Source organism: Drosophila pseudoobscura, chromosome 5, assembly GCF_009870125.1.
Source record: "Drosophila pseudoobscura strain MV-25-SWS-2005 chromosome 5, UCI_Dpse_MV25, whole genome shotgun sequence".
Taxonomy (NCBI): domain Eukaryota; kingdom Metazoa; phylum Arthropoda; class Insecta; order Diptera; family Drosophilidae; genus Drosophila; species Drosophila pseudoobscura.
In genome coordinates, this window is record NC_046682.1 from 866930 (window position 1) to 884029 (window position 17100).

General features: G+C 40.4%; 1 protein-coding gene across 1 annotated transcript; it reads left to right on the forward strand.

Moving 5' to 3' along the window:
• Nucleotides 1-4573: 4573 nt before the first annotated feature.
• LOC4811793 (uncharacterized) lies at nt 4574-6899 on the forward strand. Its single transcript, XM_001352324.4, has 3 exons — nt 4574-4920; nt 6339-6459; nt 6519-6899. Exons 1-3 carry the CDS (start codon nt 4764-4766, stop codon nt 6703-6705), a joined length of 465 nt encoding a protein of 154 aa, XP_001352360.3. The 5' UTR covers nt 4574-4763; the 3' UTR covers nt 6706-6899.
• Nucleotides 6900-17100: the final 10201 nt, after the last annotated feature.

Here is a 17100-nt window from a genome sequence, read left to right on the forward strand (position 1 = left end):
GCTCAACCTTCCCTGCAGTCCAGGATGGGGCAGCTTCTTTGACCAAGACCATCAAGGTACCCCAAGGCAGCGTGCTTGCGGCCTCTACGGTCCGAAGGTAAACAGGACAGACCCTCAAGGTGGCAACATTTGCTGACGACACAGCAGTACTCTGGAGGTCTAGCTGTGTCTATGATGCCACAGACAATCTACAGCAATACCTCAAGTTATTTGAAAGCTGGGCCTGCCGATGGAACATCTCCATAAACCCTGAAAAGTGTGCAGTGGTGACGCACACTATAAGAATGGGCTCTAGCCCTCGTGTCTTCCTGCTTGCGAAACTAGTGGAGCAGCGTAGGATTCACACATACCTCGGAGTTACACTGGATGCACGTTCAACTTTCGACAGTCAGATCCGTAGCGTGAGGAGCAAGTTGGTGTGTAAGGCCCAGAAAATGTTCTGGCTACTTAAACAAAGCAACAAGCTCAATTTAAAAAACAAAGTTATAATATACAAAGCCATACTAGCCAGCGTTCAGGTGCATGGGATTGCCGCCAAAACTAACCATGCGACGATCATGACGTTCCAGAGTACATTTCTTCATAGGATCTCCAGAGCTGAGTGGTATATCCGTAACCGGGACATTGCCAAGGACCTTAACATACCACTCGTTGGTGATGTTATCAACAATCAAGCGAAGAGCCATATTTGTAAGCCCAGAAGCCACTCTAATGTACTGGAAAGGCGTCTTGCGGGAACCAGATACCGGCGTATGCCGCCCAGAATACACTCAGTCGACCTGCCCACGATGACACAAATTTTTTGATATCTCCGATACTTAAAATGGTATAGTGATATATTAGATTTGTGGTGAAAGTGAATGTGTGTAACGTCTAGAAGAATGCATTTCCGATCATAAAGTATATATATTCTTGTTCAGCACCAATAGCCGAGTCGATTGAGTCCTGTGTGTCTGTTTGTCCCTATGAGCGCCTAGTTTTTAGAGACTATAAGAGCTAGAGAAACGACATTTTCTTTGATATCTCGCTATTAAAAATGTATTTCCAAACTTCGCACGACCCCCACAAATAACGAAAATCAGTAGAAAATCAAAAACACAGAATTATAGACAACAACTATATCCTCTAGACTGCAGAATCTGAATCAGATCGTATCATTATTATAGCCAGAATGAAGAAAAAATTGCATTCCTTCTCGCTCTGTATCTCTCTAATACACACGTTTCCTGGCTTTGCCTGTCGCTCCATACGAGCGACTAGATCTCAGAAACTATTAAAGCTAGAGCAACCAAGTTTGGATTTGGCAACATCTTCCGCCAACATTTTTATTGTTGTGCTCTAACAGTAACAGCAAGCAACATAATTTGTATCACTAATAATATTTTAAAATAAAAAACCAAATTCCAAATCTAATTAATAAAAAAAAATGAACAGCACATTTTAAGGAAATTTGTGTAAAAAAAAACAAAATCAAATGAAATGGGAATAGAATTTTTGCATGGAAAATAATTATAAAAAGTGTTAAATGTTGATGTGTTTGTTAAATTTGGTAACGTAACGCCAGTAACGTACGCGTTTAAAAACTTGGAAGTTTAACACTGAATGTGCACCACAACGGACCTTCTATAGGTCCAAGTGAGCTTGGAAGGGGTTTCATCACTCGCCCAGGCTACCGCCTGAACCTAACACTGAATGTTTTATATATATGCAAACAAATATTCTACAGATAGTTTTTTAATTTTGTACGTGGACCATACCTAACCATATTTTGTCTTACTTTACATAACTTACTTTTTATAATTACAAAATATAATTGTTTTTTTTTAATTAGACTTTTTCGTTATTTTTTAAACATTTTGTCGTACGAATGAAACTTAACGTCAGAATGGAAATGGCCATATATACTATATGGGATAGATAAGGAAGAGATTACACAGGGATCCCATCTTACTCTAGTAGACTTCTATTAGTAAGCCTCCCATCCTTAGTTAACCGTAGGAAAATGCTTGGTGTGATTTTTATGCACAACTTGATCAAGGGTGACATAGACAGCCCTGATCTGTGGGCCGCATAAACTTCACGATTCCTATTAGACTAACTAGAAAGTTTATATCGTTGTTCCTTTCCACTTTCATTCCACCTTCATGCAGAATTATTCCTTATATGAACCGTTTAGGGTCTTATGCTCGGATTATAATTCCCTCTACCATATTATATCCACCACTAAATCTTTACCTCTTATTAAGTTACTAATCCTTACACACCTTTCTAGTAATTTGTAATTGTAGTGGTATTTGTATTTTGAATGCATGCTTAGTTTCCTAGTAAGTGTAGTGCTAATTTTCCTCGAATATTAGTCATACAACTATCTTTCCTGCATGTACGCGTTTGATTCGCACCGCGCGTCATGCGACAGCTCCCCTCGGTCGGTTGGGCGGGACTCCTCCCGCGTTTTGCCTGGGATCCGCGCGTAACAGCCTTCTGCAGGTGTCACACCACTTGACGGTGCAGTATAAGATGCAGTCATTGCACGTCAACGTCCAAATAAAAAACGAGGGGGAACGTTGTGAGTTGCTGCGGAGATCGATGGGCACTGCGTAGCCACTGCAAATTGATTTGTTACTTTTGGCTGTAATATTCGGATTCGGTAAGATTCGGGAATCTGGTAGATATGGCCATTCTCTATGATTGTGCGTTTTAATTTTCTCCTTTCTTCAAAATTGTGGTTGCCACATATTTTCGTCTTTTGTGTGGGCGGAAGGTGGTGGGGCGAAATTTTGAAACGTACTTGTAGCAGTGAGCTCTCTACAGTGAGCAAAAAGAAATACATTTACAAAAATACACTTAAAATACACAATTACAACTAGTTTTGTAACAGTGAGAGCTCTGCAGTCAGTTCTAATAGTCTCTGAGATCTGTAGATGCCACAGATTTTCGTCCTTTGCAGGGGCGGAAGTGGGGTGGGGAGAAGTTTTGAAATAAACTTGTGCAGGTTCGATTTCATAGAAATGTGGATAAACAAATTTGGTTGCTCTAGCTCTTATAGTCTCTGAGATCTAGGCGCTAATGTTTTGCGCTAAGCAAAGCCGGCTATGATACGTGTGTGTTAGAGAGAGAATGAAATTGTTTTCTTCATTCTGGCTATAATATTGATACGATCCAATTCAGATTCTGCAGTCTAGATGATATAGTCATTCTCTACGATTCTGCGTTTTTGGTTTTCTCGTATCTTTGAAATTGTGGATGCCACACATTTTCGCATTTTGTGGGGCGGAAATGGGCGGGGCAGAGTTTTGAAATATACTTTTAACAGTGACATATCACAGAAGTCCGGATATAAAATGTCGTTGCTCTAGCTATTATAGTCTTTGAGCACTGGGCGCTGATAGGGACGGACAGAGAGACAGGGCTCAATCGACTCGGCTATTGATGCTGATAAAGAATATATATACTTAATGGGGTCGGAAAACATTCCTTCTGGACGTTACACACATCAATTTTCAGCACAAATCTAATATACCACAATACTAATTTTGAGTATCAGGTATAAAAATATAATCCGACATGACAACAATAGTCATTCAACTAAATCTCCTTTCGTTACAATAATTGTTGTGATTTTTTAATGATTGTCAATTTTGTAAATTGTTTAAGTGCTCAAATTTTAAATGCTCAAGGGATTACAACTTTATATCTCTATTAATGGCAGAATTTACGAGCATTTGAAGTATCTCAGCAGAAGGCATTGGGTCAGACTGAATATTATTTCGAAGTTTTCGTTGGCAGCTCACATTGTCGGAGTCCAGCTGGTTTCAGGAGAAAACTGAAATCTGTGTTCGAACTATCTTTGGTAAGAGATCAACATAAAGGAGTACTACAAGAGACGGAGTACTACAAAAGACGACCCAAAAATAGTTTACCGCTTAGCTCTATGCGACTTTATTGAACGAGTCTGTGAAAAACATATTGTTTTTTATGAACATACTCAAACTAAGATTACTTTAGCCTTCACGCAAATAGGTTAAGATTAGGATCACTAAACATTAAACTGCTCAAAAAGCTATTTTTAGAACTCTTTTTAAAGAGTTATATAGCCGAATTCGATAAACTTAAGCTGTCTATATATACATATATATATATATATATATATATACAAATATTATAAATATGAGAGCTAGTATATGCGTATGTTAAATTCATGAGCAACTCTACTCAACTATTAGTAAATACATATGTATGTATATATGTATATGTACAAGGTCCATATGTATGTACTTTTTTCAGAAATCAGCATAAGTGTTCAAAATATTACATCAAAATATGTATGAAAAAAATATATATGTATGTCAAGACATTATTAAGAATGTATTTTCATAAGTATTTACGCATGGATATGTATGTAAAAATATTTGTCGACGTGTTTCTACGCTAACACAAAAGCGGGCAAAGCACAAAGCTGCTCTTTGTTAGTCTCTAACAACTTTCATACCAATCGCCACGGTACGTTTATTTCCAACATCAGTACAAACCCTACTAGCCAAAGCTTAAACTCTCGAAACCTCCGCATACCCGACATTACTATAAGTAGGGTTGTGAGAGGTCCGCTGGTCTCAATTTGTTTTTAACTTTCGCTGCAAACGGACAAATGTTTTGTTGATTTCCAGTGTTACTACTCTTAATCCAATTGTTGTTATGGTCGATTTCATTTACGGCTGCTAATATCAAAACGCGATTTCAGTTTTAGAAACTTCTAGTTTGCCAGAATGAATGCCCATCTTACACTTATTTTGGCTCTTGCCATAACAACTATTATGGTCCCTTTTATTGCTGGGGCTGACCAAAAATTGGCATCAGATGAGACAAATAGTGATGGTGAAATACGAATTTACAAACGCCTTATTCCGGCTGATGTGCTGAGAGGTAAGTCAGTCCATTAACCATAGTGAAAGAGGGGTTTAATCAACTTTGGAACGCGCTTCCAGAAAATGGAAGCATCAAATAAATTTAAATGTTAGTTTTTGCTATTATTACCTGATCAGTGTTGATTCATACCCTTGCCAAACAGCTTTTCAACGCACGAAATGAGAAAGCTTTAACTGCGTGTGTATGTATATGTATATATACATATGTGTGTATTTATATTAAAAAGCCAGCTTGCATTGATCTGTGCTGCAAGGTCGTTTGTATGTGAGCCAAAATTTAATATTGCAACTATATTACGTATACCACTGTTGCAACAAACACTTGTTGTGTGTATATAACTAATCGATTTGGCAAAGGATGGTCATCAAGTGCAGTGAAATAATGTAACTTAAATGTAAAATGTATTTTTAGGTGGCTCTTTAGTAACACTTTTTTTCAGTCAGGACATTTAAAAAATAAAAGATCATAACTTTATTGATAACAAGAAAGCTCTCGGAAGAATCGACAAAAAAGTGTAACACGGAAAAATATAGAATATATCTTAATATAGATCTGATCTAATAAAATATTTATAAGCTGACTAATATGAACCTACTAACTGCAAAAAACAGTTTGCTTACGAGGCCTGCTATTTGTGTTTCGGGAATTGGCAATAAGTGAAATCTGACAACGCCATAATAAACTTTGTCATTTTTTTTAGCATATATGTACGTACAACGTTTTTATGTAAAATTGGTTTTTGTTTTGTTTATAATCAGTTAAAAAATCAATTTGGCAAAACAATGGAAATTTCTCCAATGGTTTGTCGTTGGGTTAATTTTCACACATTTCGACGTGGATTATCCAAAGAATAATGAATAATGTTGATGAAATTAGTTCTTTGTATGTCGAGAAAGCACCATCAAAAACGACAGTTTATCGCAGAATTTAATCGAGGTCGTATTTCAGTCGATGACAAGTTCCGTGAAGGTCGTCTAAAATCAGTTGTTGTGTCACGAAACATCGATGGTGTGCGTGAACTGATAGTGCAAGATCGACGTGTGATATATCGTGAGATAGAGGCATCCTTGAATTTTAGCTCCACTTCAATACAGTCCATTTTGCATGCACACTTAGTTGTACATTCATATATGATAATAAAATCGCAGTTTGATTTTATTTGATTAGGTTTAACACTTTTTATGCCAAGCTTAATTAACGTCCACTAACTAACTGATCGGTCGAAGGTCTTCTAATTATATAATTATATCAGATCACAAGTTTTTACCACAGTTTTCTGTAACGTGCCTAAGGAAGTCACTTAAGTATAAATTCAAGGAAGGACATCGATAAATGTATTATGAGATGAGCATTGCTTGCCAGTATAAAAATAACAAATGAAAAATCAAGTATACATTTAGATTAATTACTTTCAGACTTTCCGGGAATGTGCTTTGCTTCTACACGTTGCGCTACGGTTGAACCTGGGAAATCATGGGACTTGACTCCATTCTGCGGTCGTTCAACTTGTGTACAAAATGAAGACAATAAGACAAAGTAATATTTTGACTCATTTATTTTATACAGCTGCATTTATATATATTACGTATTCACAGACTTCTTGAACTTGTTGAGGATTGCGGGCCGCTGCCACTGGCAAATGACAAGTGTAAATTGGACACATCAAAGACTAACAAAACCGCGTCTTTCCCTTATTGCTGTCCTATCTTTACATGTGAGCCGGGCATTACGCTGGAATACCCTGATATTGAAAAGGAGGATGGCAAGAAGAGTGATATATGAATTTGGGCTTCCACTATTAACTGAGATATACCTGATATTCCGACTATTTAAATATATGTGTTTTGTTTGGGTCAGATAAATCGAAACAATTTAAAGAGAATGCGATTGTCAAATCGATTTTATAAGGAAAGTTCTATAAGAAATAAAGTTAAAGGGCAAATAATAGTTGTCCTACTGCAAGTGTTCAAAATTAATTGTGTGACGAGTATGAATTTGTACAGGGTTTAAGTTAAATTAACTATGAAGTCCACATAAATCCATTAAATAAAAACTAAACAGAAAATTGCCCCAAATTCGGTTATTCAAGGTCACAAGTAGTAGACGATAAATTTCATTATAGCGGAGATTGAAAGACCAATAGCTACAGTTTTGACAAAGCCAGATCATGCAAAAATATTAACTTTATTAAAATGTGGTGAAGCTAATGTGACATTTTAGCAACCGGCCTCCTACGCACTTTCCGGACAAAGTTAGCAAGACATCTTCCTCAGGTGCACCTAGCGTACCATCTTTCACTTAAATTGGTTCTATTCCAATGATTACTCATATTCAGAGATCATCTCATTAGCTGAGGCAACGAGCAATGACAAAGAAGCAATCGGGAAAACAGCAGCTGAGGACGATCAATCCAGGAAATTTATTGGATGGCCTACATGTATAGCGCATATCCTTGAATCTTCATAAGCCCTCGCTACAACATTATTAACGGTAATTAGTATCTCAGCACAAGTATGTGGACTAGCTGCAGTGAGGAATCCCTAAATATTTTACTCTATTCCCAGTTCCCCAGTCTTTTGACAGACAATAAAGAACTTAGGAAAGCCAAACGCCTCCCGGCGTAAGTTTTGTAGCGAAATCAAGAATAGCTCAGAAGCTTCGCGCTTGCGCAGAGTTGTCTTGAAGACAACACCCCCTGGGTTACCTGAAGAATGCCGACCAGTATTGGACAATCTCCAGCAATGATTCACTACATCTTCACAACCAAACTACTTCGGGGTTCCTTCTGTTGCCTAAGAAGTCAGGAGAACATTTTAAACCATACAATCACTGCCCAACTGATTCACGCTGGACAAAAAACCATTAATTGGCTTAAAAGAATTTACGAGGGAGTCCTCTGCTTACTCAGATGCTCACTTTTTCACTGTTCATTCACAGATTCCTAAGCACCATCGATTTTTATACCAATAAAATACGTTACATTTAAATTTTTTCAATCATTTATAAACAAAAAAGATTTGTAATACTTGCACTTGGTTTCTTGGCGTCCAACTTCATCAATAATACTCTCTCTCTCTCCCAATGGCATCCCACAAGGTTCCGCTCTTTCCGTCGTATTGTTTATAATTGCTTTCGACAAAATTCTTAAAATAATTCTAGGCATAAAAACATTATTTTAACAATTTATGCAGACGACCCAATCATCTACACTAAGATATAAAAAGCAAACGCTGTACATAATTGTTTTAAAAAATACTTAAAGATATTCAGGAGTGGGGAAAATTGTCGGTTGCCACACTCCCCACAAACAAATTTAAAATACTGTTCGGACCAGCCGCCGAAGAATTAATTATGAAGTAGATTTAATCATTGCTATTGTTATTGTCATTGTACAAAAAGACTGAGCCGCCTAGGTTTTGCAAACGATGACTTTCTGCAGAGCTGCTGCACTCTCCCGCTAAAAGAGCTCTCTGCCGGCAATCACTTTGATCTGCCGCCGTCGTTTATTTAGTTCTATGCTAACCCCCCTCCTATAACCCCTGCATATCGACCTCTCATAAAATTATCTGGCCATAAGTAGCAAGCAATCGGCTTCCGCTAAGCCATCAAAAGTAAATACATATTATAAAGTTTAAACCAAATTCTCTTTTTATTTTGGAAACGAAATAGGTGCCAAAAAGCTTGGCATCTCAAACATTGGTGACCCCCCGACGTGATATAAAACCATTGCTTAATCGCGTTCCATTAAAACACTTATTAATTATACAATATTTTGTTGTTGGGTAGTTTAACTACCAACAAATATGTACATTTGGGTGCACGTTGAAAAACAGTTTAAAGTGCAAATTCAGTGAGAGTGCGGCTGGAATATTTATATACAATTCCGGTACTTTAAGCGTCGAATCTCTCATTCTCTGCGCAGCTGCAGCCGCGGATCTTGACTTTTCGTGTCGTGCATTCTCACTCTCGCGCCTATACATCGTCGCTTAAGCGGTATTTCATTTTCCGTTGTTGTGTCGAATTGCACAACGGTTAACATGGACAACGATCCGAATACAGGCGCGGGCGGCAATATTGTGGTGACTGATTCCAGACTGAGTCTGTATAAGCGTAAATGTCAGTCATTATATGATCGATTTCACAGGCTTGGCGAATCCTTCGCGGGGAATAAAATCGATAAGTTGACCGCCGCGGAAGTCGAGGTGCGCCTTGATATGTTGGCAGAAATTCGGAATTCAATAAGGCCCATAATGAATTGGAGGCTCTCGATCAAAACGAGATTGGGAGTGAGCTGCGCGAAATCTTCGATACTCTTTTCATATCGTTGAAAGCTGAGTTGCTGGCTGCTGTTGAAGTAAGCCAGTCACACGCCGCTGCCCATTCTACGACTCTGCCAAGCCATTCCGGACATAGTACCATCATCATGGCTCACAAGCAGCGACTTCCTGAGCTGAAGGTGCCTAAGTTTTCTGGTGGATACGTCGAGTTTTCGGATTTTATGGCAATGTTTAAATCGGTTATTGAAGTGGATGCGGATCTGAGTGACATCGAGAAATTCCAGCACCTTTGCTCTTGCCAATTATCGTGCGGCTCTGAATATACTTAATAAACGCTTTAAAAAGTCTTTTTTTTCCTAGCGACACACGCTAGTAGCGATCAGATGGTAAAAAACCATTCACATACGTATGTTAACAAAACGTTTTCCAACTCTTCCGCCGACCCGTTTGTATGCGTCTTTTGCTACACAGCGGGCCATGGAATATACTCCTGCAAGATATTCGGAAATCTTTCACCGTTGCTGCGCCACAAAGAAGTGAAGAAGCATTCCCTATGCTTCAATTGCCTAAAAACGGGGCACCGGACCCGAGCATGCAATAGTGGAAAATGTCGAGTATTCGGCGGTAGGCCTCATAGTTTGCTGTACTTCGATACTATGCTGCCCACAACACAAAGCTGCCCAGGTATTACTCATCCCGATCTGGCTGTTAACAGCTCGCCTCTACATTCGTCTACCTCTCTTGCTGCCAAGGTCTACACTCTGATGTTTTGCTTCTGGCTACAGCCGTGGTTCTCGTTAAGAATTGGTCAGGCGTTTTAGTTCCTCTTCGTGCCATCTTAGATTCAGGATTGCAGCTGCATCTCGTCACATCCAAGTTTGCCCAGCAGCTTTAGCTTAGGAGAACTCAATCGTCTGCACTTGTGTCTGGGCTGGGCGATAACAGCGTTTCTACTGAGGGATCCACCATAAGCATTTGTATGCATTCTTGCACCTCTGCTTACACAACTACGTTTACTGCTCTCATCGCCCCCACGATTACCGATTGTCAACCAAGAATGGCAGTAAATGTATCCGATTGGAGTATTCCATCTAACATTCAGCTTGCCGATTCTGCATTTTTCAATCCTCAACGGGTTGATCTCCTCATTGGTGCGAGCGTTTTTTATGATCCTCTCTTGGTTCTTCATTTTAGTGTGCCTACGGATTCTGAGATGCCAGCTTAGAAGCATTTGGCGTATATGACGAGTGGCGCCTCTAAAGACTTTATCGGATCCTAAGCTGGAATTAAGTAGAGCTTATTTGCTTACGAAAATCATGCAGAATGTAAAGGACATGGGAATCTTTACAGGTCGGTTTTATTGCTGGTACGATTCGTCAACAGTAAATTCGTCTGGATTACCTTGATCTGCCGCCGCCACTTCGGCACTCACTTTGATCTGCCGCCGTTGTTTATTTCAGTTCTATGCTAACCCCTCTGCGCATTGGTTGCATATCGACCTTTTATAGAGTTTATCTGGCCATAGCAAGCAATCGGCTTCCGCTAAGCCATCAAAAGTAAATACATATTATAAAGTTTAAACCAAATTCTCTTTTTTATTTTCTTTCTTGGACGTTGACATGCAATGACTGCATCTTTCAAGAGGCGATGCAGTTACTGCACCGTCAAGTGGCCCGTGTGACACCAGCCTAATATCTATCTTTCTTGCATGTTCGCGTTTGGTTCGGTTACGCACCGCGCGTCATGCGGCAGCGCCCCTCGGTCGGTTGGGATCCGCGCGTAACAGCCTTCCCAGGCAAAACGCAGCCCTCCTCCCGCCCAACCGACCGAGGGGCGCTGCCGCTTGAAGCACGGTGCGTAGCCGATCCGAATGCGAACATGCAAAGATAGCTATTACACTAACATTCGAGGAAAATTAGGACTAAACTTACTAAGAAACTAAGCATGCAATCAAAATACAAATACCACTACAATTACTAATTACTAGAAAGGTGTGTAAGGATTAGTAATTTAATAAGAGGAAGATAATTAGTGTTGGATATAATATGGTAGAGGGAATTATAATCCGAGCATAAGACCCTAAACGGTTCATGCAAGGAATAATTCGATCTACAAAGTGGATGGAACAACGGTATAAAATTTCTAGTCAGCCTAATAGGAATCGGCGGCTTAACAGATCAGGGCTGTCTATGTCCCCCCTGATCAAGTTGTGCATAAATATCACACCAAGCATTTTTCTACGGTTAACTAAGGATGGGAGGTTTACTAATAATAGTCTACTAGAGTAAGATGGGAGTCTTACACCCGCATCCCAGTTAAGGCCCCGCAGAGCAAAGAGTAAAAAGTTTTTCTGTACTGATTCTATACGGTCCTGGTGTACTTTGTACTTTGAAAACAAAATAGGTGCCAAAAATGCTTGGCATCTCCAACAAATACTATGTATATATTTGAAGAAAACATCGCTGCACGGCGAGAAACCATAATCAATCTGCAGACCACTTGAAAATTCTTGGAATTGTTTTCGATAATAAATTGAACTTCTAAAGAACACTGTCTACAATCTAGACCTAACATCGTTCGATTTCTAAGCTTACAATTTTTAAATATCCATGTTAATACGTTAATATATATCATTTTGTAATACGTCGGCAAATAATGATCTATTGCCTGATCGCATTCGGTTTACCGAGGTCGAACGGTATTTTCAGTCCCTTGTTAAATGAATGTTCCCTACTTCATGATCTTCGACTAGTTAAGCCGGTGTTTTCACCGGGTCCAGACGGCGTTCCAGGTTGTGTACTCAGGTATTGCGCAGAGGCACTGTGTGGACCCTTGCTTTAACTATTCACCCTGTCCATCGATTCTTCTTGCTTCCCCCCCATCTGGAAGGAATCGTTTATAATTCCTCTCCATAAAAAAGGTAGCAAGTCTGACGCAAAAAATTATAGAGGTATAGCAAAGTTATCCGCTATCCCCAAAATGTTTGAGAAGGTATTAACTCCGCACTTGCAACATCTCTCCAAGTCACTTATATCTCCCACTCATCATGGATTTATAAGGCGGCGATCAACCACCACGAATTTGTCAAAGGTAACATTATTAAAGGTAACATACAAGGTATTTTACAGACGGATGTCATTTACACCGACTTTAGTAAAGCATTCGACTGTATAAAACATTCCCTTTTAGCGCATAAACTTGACCTTTTAGGGTTTCCGCCCAACCTCCTGAGATGGATATCTAGCTATCTTTGTTCCAGGTCTCAAAGAGTCCTCTTCAAAAACTCCCTCTCTTCACCAGTAAAGGTGTCTTCGGGAGTACCACAGGGCACCCATCTAGGCCCCTTACTCTTCACACTCTTTATTAATGACTTGCCTTCAGTAATAACATACTCTCGAGTACTTATGTATGCGGATGATGTTAAACTCTGTGTTCAGTACAAGAACATTTCATTTCATTCCCGCTTGCAATCCGATCTCAATAGCTTTCAGTCATGGTGTTGTGCAAACTTGTTGCCTCGAAATGCAAAGTTATGACATTTCATCGTTCTAGCCCCTTGTTGGCTCCCTACACCCTATTTGGTGGTTCTCTTGAGAGAATTACTCTGGTGGATGATCTGGGTGTTATGTTAAACCCCAAGTTAAAGTTTTCCGAACACATTTCTACCATGGTAAATAAGGCCATGGTCGTGCTTGGGTTTATAAAGAGATGGTCAAAGGAATTTTACTCTAGTAGACTACTATTAGTAAAACTCCCATCCTTAGTTAACCGTAGAAAAATGCTTGGTGTGATATTTATGCACAACTTGATCAGGGGGACATAGACAGCCCTGATCTGTTGAGCCGCATAAACTTCACGATTCCTATTAGGCTGACTAGAAATTTTATACCGTTGTTCCTTCCACTTTGTAGATCGAATTATTCCTTGCATGAACCGTTTAGGGTCTTATGCTCGGATTATAATTCCCTCTACCATATTATATCCAACAATAATAATCTTCCTCTTATTAAGTTATTAATCCTTACACACCTTTCTAGTAATTAGTAATTATAGTGGTATTTGTATTTTGATTGCATGCTTAGTTTCTTAGTAAGTTTAGTGCTAATTTTCCTCGAATGTTAGTGTAATAGCTATCTTTCTTGCATGTTCGCGTTTGGTTCGGCTACGCACCGCGCGTCATGCCGGAGCCCCCCTCGGTCGGTTGGGCGGGAGGAGGGCTGCGTTTTGCCTGGGATCCGCGCGTAACAGCCTTCTGCTGGTTTCACACGGGCCACTTGACGGTGCAGTAACTGCATCGCCTCTTGAAATATGCAGTCATTGCATGTCAACGTCCAAATTAATACATATACATACACCTAACCACCTGCAATCGCTGTCACCCCTTTCCCTTTCTCGTTTTCGCTGTGTCAAATATACATATTTATAGTTGGGTCAGCTGCAGCGGTGAATTTTTCGTTTCGCTTTCGCTCATCACCGTTGCTTATTGCTGTTCTTTTTCTTTGGCTTACTTGATCCAAACCAAACACAAAGTGACGCGCTACCCTGTTTTCGTCGGGTATATTCGTTTGGGGTCAGTAGGATCCAACTATCAATTAAGACAAAGTCGTGCTTCGCAAATCATTTTAGCGTCGATCGTCGTCGGTGCATACGTATAAACAACATCCAGTTTTCAGAACTACAGCGGTGAATTTTTCGTTTCGCTTTCGCTCCTCACCGTTGCTTATCGCTGTTCATTTTTTTTGGTTTTCGTTTACGCGCCAGCCAAGCGACGCTCTACCCTAAATTTGTCGGGTATATTGATGTTCAGCTCGTTGTCGGGTATATTGGTTTTTACCTCGTTTGGGTACAATTACCCATTATTTCATTGAGTGCCTCGGCATTGAATACGATTATTAGAAACGACCTTTCGCCTTCAGTTGCTTGTATTGAGAATCAATATGACCTCAAAAGCCAACAATATCGTCCTTGAAGAGCTGAAGAAAAAGCGCAGTTGCCGTGTCAAAGGCATTCTTTTATTAGCGGACCGTTTAGAAGCGGGGGATATTCCGCTGGTATTGACGGAGCTCGAGTGCAGACTCGAAACGCTGATGCGTAGCATTCACACGGCACGCGAACTTCAAGAGAAGATTGAAGATATAGCCACTGACGATGAATTTGGAGTCGAATTGGAAGAACTCTTAATTGTCACTAAGGGAAAATTAATGTCACTCATTTGCGCCTTGAAGACAGCTGATGAGACAAAACCTGCAGTACCAGCTTATGGTGGCCCAACTCGTGCTCGCCTTCCGAAGTTAGCACTGCCGCAGTTCAGCGGCAACTTTTCGGACTTTAAAAACTTCATAGGTTTATTTGAGACTCTGGTTCACAATGACGAAAGCATTCCAATTATCGAAAAGTTCAACCATTTGCTCTCGTGTCTCTCTGGTGAAGCGTTGGAAACAGTTAGGGCTTTCCAAGTAACCGAGACCAACTATGAGAAAGCAATGGCTAGCTTAAAACGGGTCTACGATAATGATTGTCTGATCTTTAAAAATCACATTGTTGCCCTATGTAGTCTTCCCAAAATGACCCAGCAATCAGCATCGTCCTTGAGGAACCTTATCGATACCGCCTCATCCATATATGGTTCATTGTTGTCGATAGGCAATGATAAAAAGATCTCGAATGCGATTATTATTCATCTCGTCTTGAGCAGAGTCGATCCGGCGACCAAAGATAAATGGGAAGAACAGCTCGATTATGAGAAGCTGCCACTTTGGGCTGACTGTGAAAAGTTGCTTAATCGCAGACATCAGCATCTTTCCGCCGAAAATTCGGACAAACCAAAGCAGGAGCAGAAAGCTGTGTCATTCGCGTGTTCTACCGCGAATACCAAAAACCAACAATGCAGCTACTTCAATGCGAATGGCCATTTGTTGACAGATTGCAGTCCACTTGGTCGGCTGGCAGTAATGCAAAGGTTAGAATTCGCAAAAACTGTATCCCTGTGCATCAATTGTCTGCAACAAGGCCACTTTGTGGTACGATGCAAAGCTAAGAAGTGTCAAGTGTGTGGCTGCTCACACCATACCTTATTGCATAGGTACACAGTGGCGAATAAAAGTCTCGCGTTACCATCACCCCCAGAGAATTCTTCTCCTCCTCCCAATCAGAATAGACCTTTCACTTCGCATGCTCTCCATGCGACAGCTATGGATAGAGTTATTCTGGCTACGTCGATCGTAAGCGTCCGAACAAATAATGGTGAACATGTTTTGGCCCGAGCTCTGCTTGACTCGGGGTCTCAAACCAATTTTATAACTGAGGACTTAGCACAGCGCTTACAGATCCGTAGGGCTCCTCCCTCCTCCCTCCTCGTGTATCAACTTGCTTGGTATTGGTGAATCCAATTCACAAGTCAAGAAAAATATACATACGGTGGTGAAGTCGCGAATTACTGGTAGTGAGTTTTCGGTCGATTTCTGGATTTTAAGGTCCATTTCGGGGTATCACCCTGATCAAACACTTAACTTGAGTGACTGGAAAATCCCGAAGAACTTACCACTTGCAGACCCATGTTTCTTCAAGCCACAGAAGATAGATAGGTTAATAGGTGCAGAAACATTTTTCGAACTTTTATCTGTTGGTCAAATTAGACAAGGTCCTGACTATCCAACCCTGCAGAAAACGCTTCTCGGCTGGATTGTGTCGGGTAGATACACTCCAAAGGTGGCTGCCGCCCAAGAAGCGAGGAATTGTGTGAGTTGTCGATACACATCGACAACACATTACAAAAGTTTTGGACACTGGAAGAATTGCCGTCTTCTAAAAAGTCTTTATCTCCTAAACACAAGTTATGTGAAGAGTATTCTATAAGGACTACTCAGGTCGTGCCTTCAGGTCGGTTTGAAGTAAAACTGCCGTTCAAATCAGATCCCAGTAAAAGAAAATGTACTTGGAGCTAATGGAAGAGTACCTCTCCTTGGGTCACATGTCTACCACAGACAACACAATCCCTAATTATTTCATTCCACATCGATTCAGACTACACAGGTACGCCTTGACAGCTAATGTCAAGAAGATGTATCGCCAAGTCTGGGTCGCTGATGCGTATAGACAATTCCAGCTCATAGTGTGTAGAAAAGACCCGTCTGAGTCCTTGAGAATATACCAGCTCAACACCGTAACATATGGGACTGGACCAGCCCCATTTTTGGCTTTTCGGTGTTTGAAGAGGTTGAGTGAGTCTGCAAAACTCTCATTCCCTAAAGCTGCTGAAGTTATTGACTCCGACTTCTATGTCGATGACATGTTGATTGGTGCTGGTTGCGTAGAGGAGCTAAAGACAATTAAGTCTGATGTGGCTCAGGTTCTTCAAACTGCTGGGTTGGAATTGACTAAATGGTTTTCGAACTCACCTGATGTCACCGCATCCGAGAGCACAGTTAAACCGATAACGATCTCGGACTCAGAGTCAACTAAGGCGTTGGAATATCGTGGCTGCCACACGAAGACGTCTTTAAGTTCCAAATTGACACGTCAGTTATGTGTCTCCGAGCGACAAAACGGAACATATTATCGGTGACATCAAAGCTGTTTGACCCCCTTGACTTGTTAAGTCCTTTAGTAATTAAGGGAAAGATCCTACTGCAGGAGCTTAGGCTTAACAAGCTAGATTGGGATGAGTCAGCCAGCTGCTGCCAGTGCACATTGATTTGTTCCTTTTGGCTATAAAAATGATCTGATCTGATCCAGATTCAGCAATCTGATAGATATGGTCAATATCTATGATTCTGCGTTTTTAGTTTTCTCGAATCTGCAATATTGTGGATGCAACAGATTTTCGTCCTTTGTGGGAGCGGAAGGGGGTGGGGCAAAGTTTTGAAATATTTTTGTAGCAGTGACATATCACAGAAGTTTG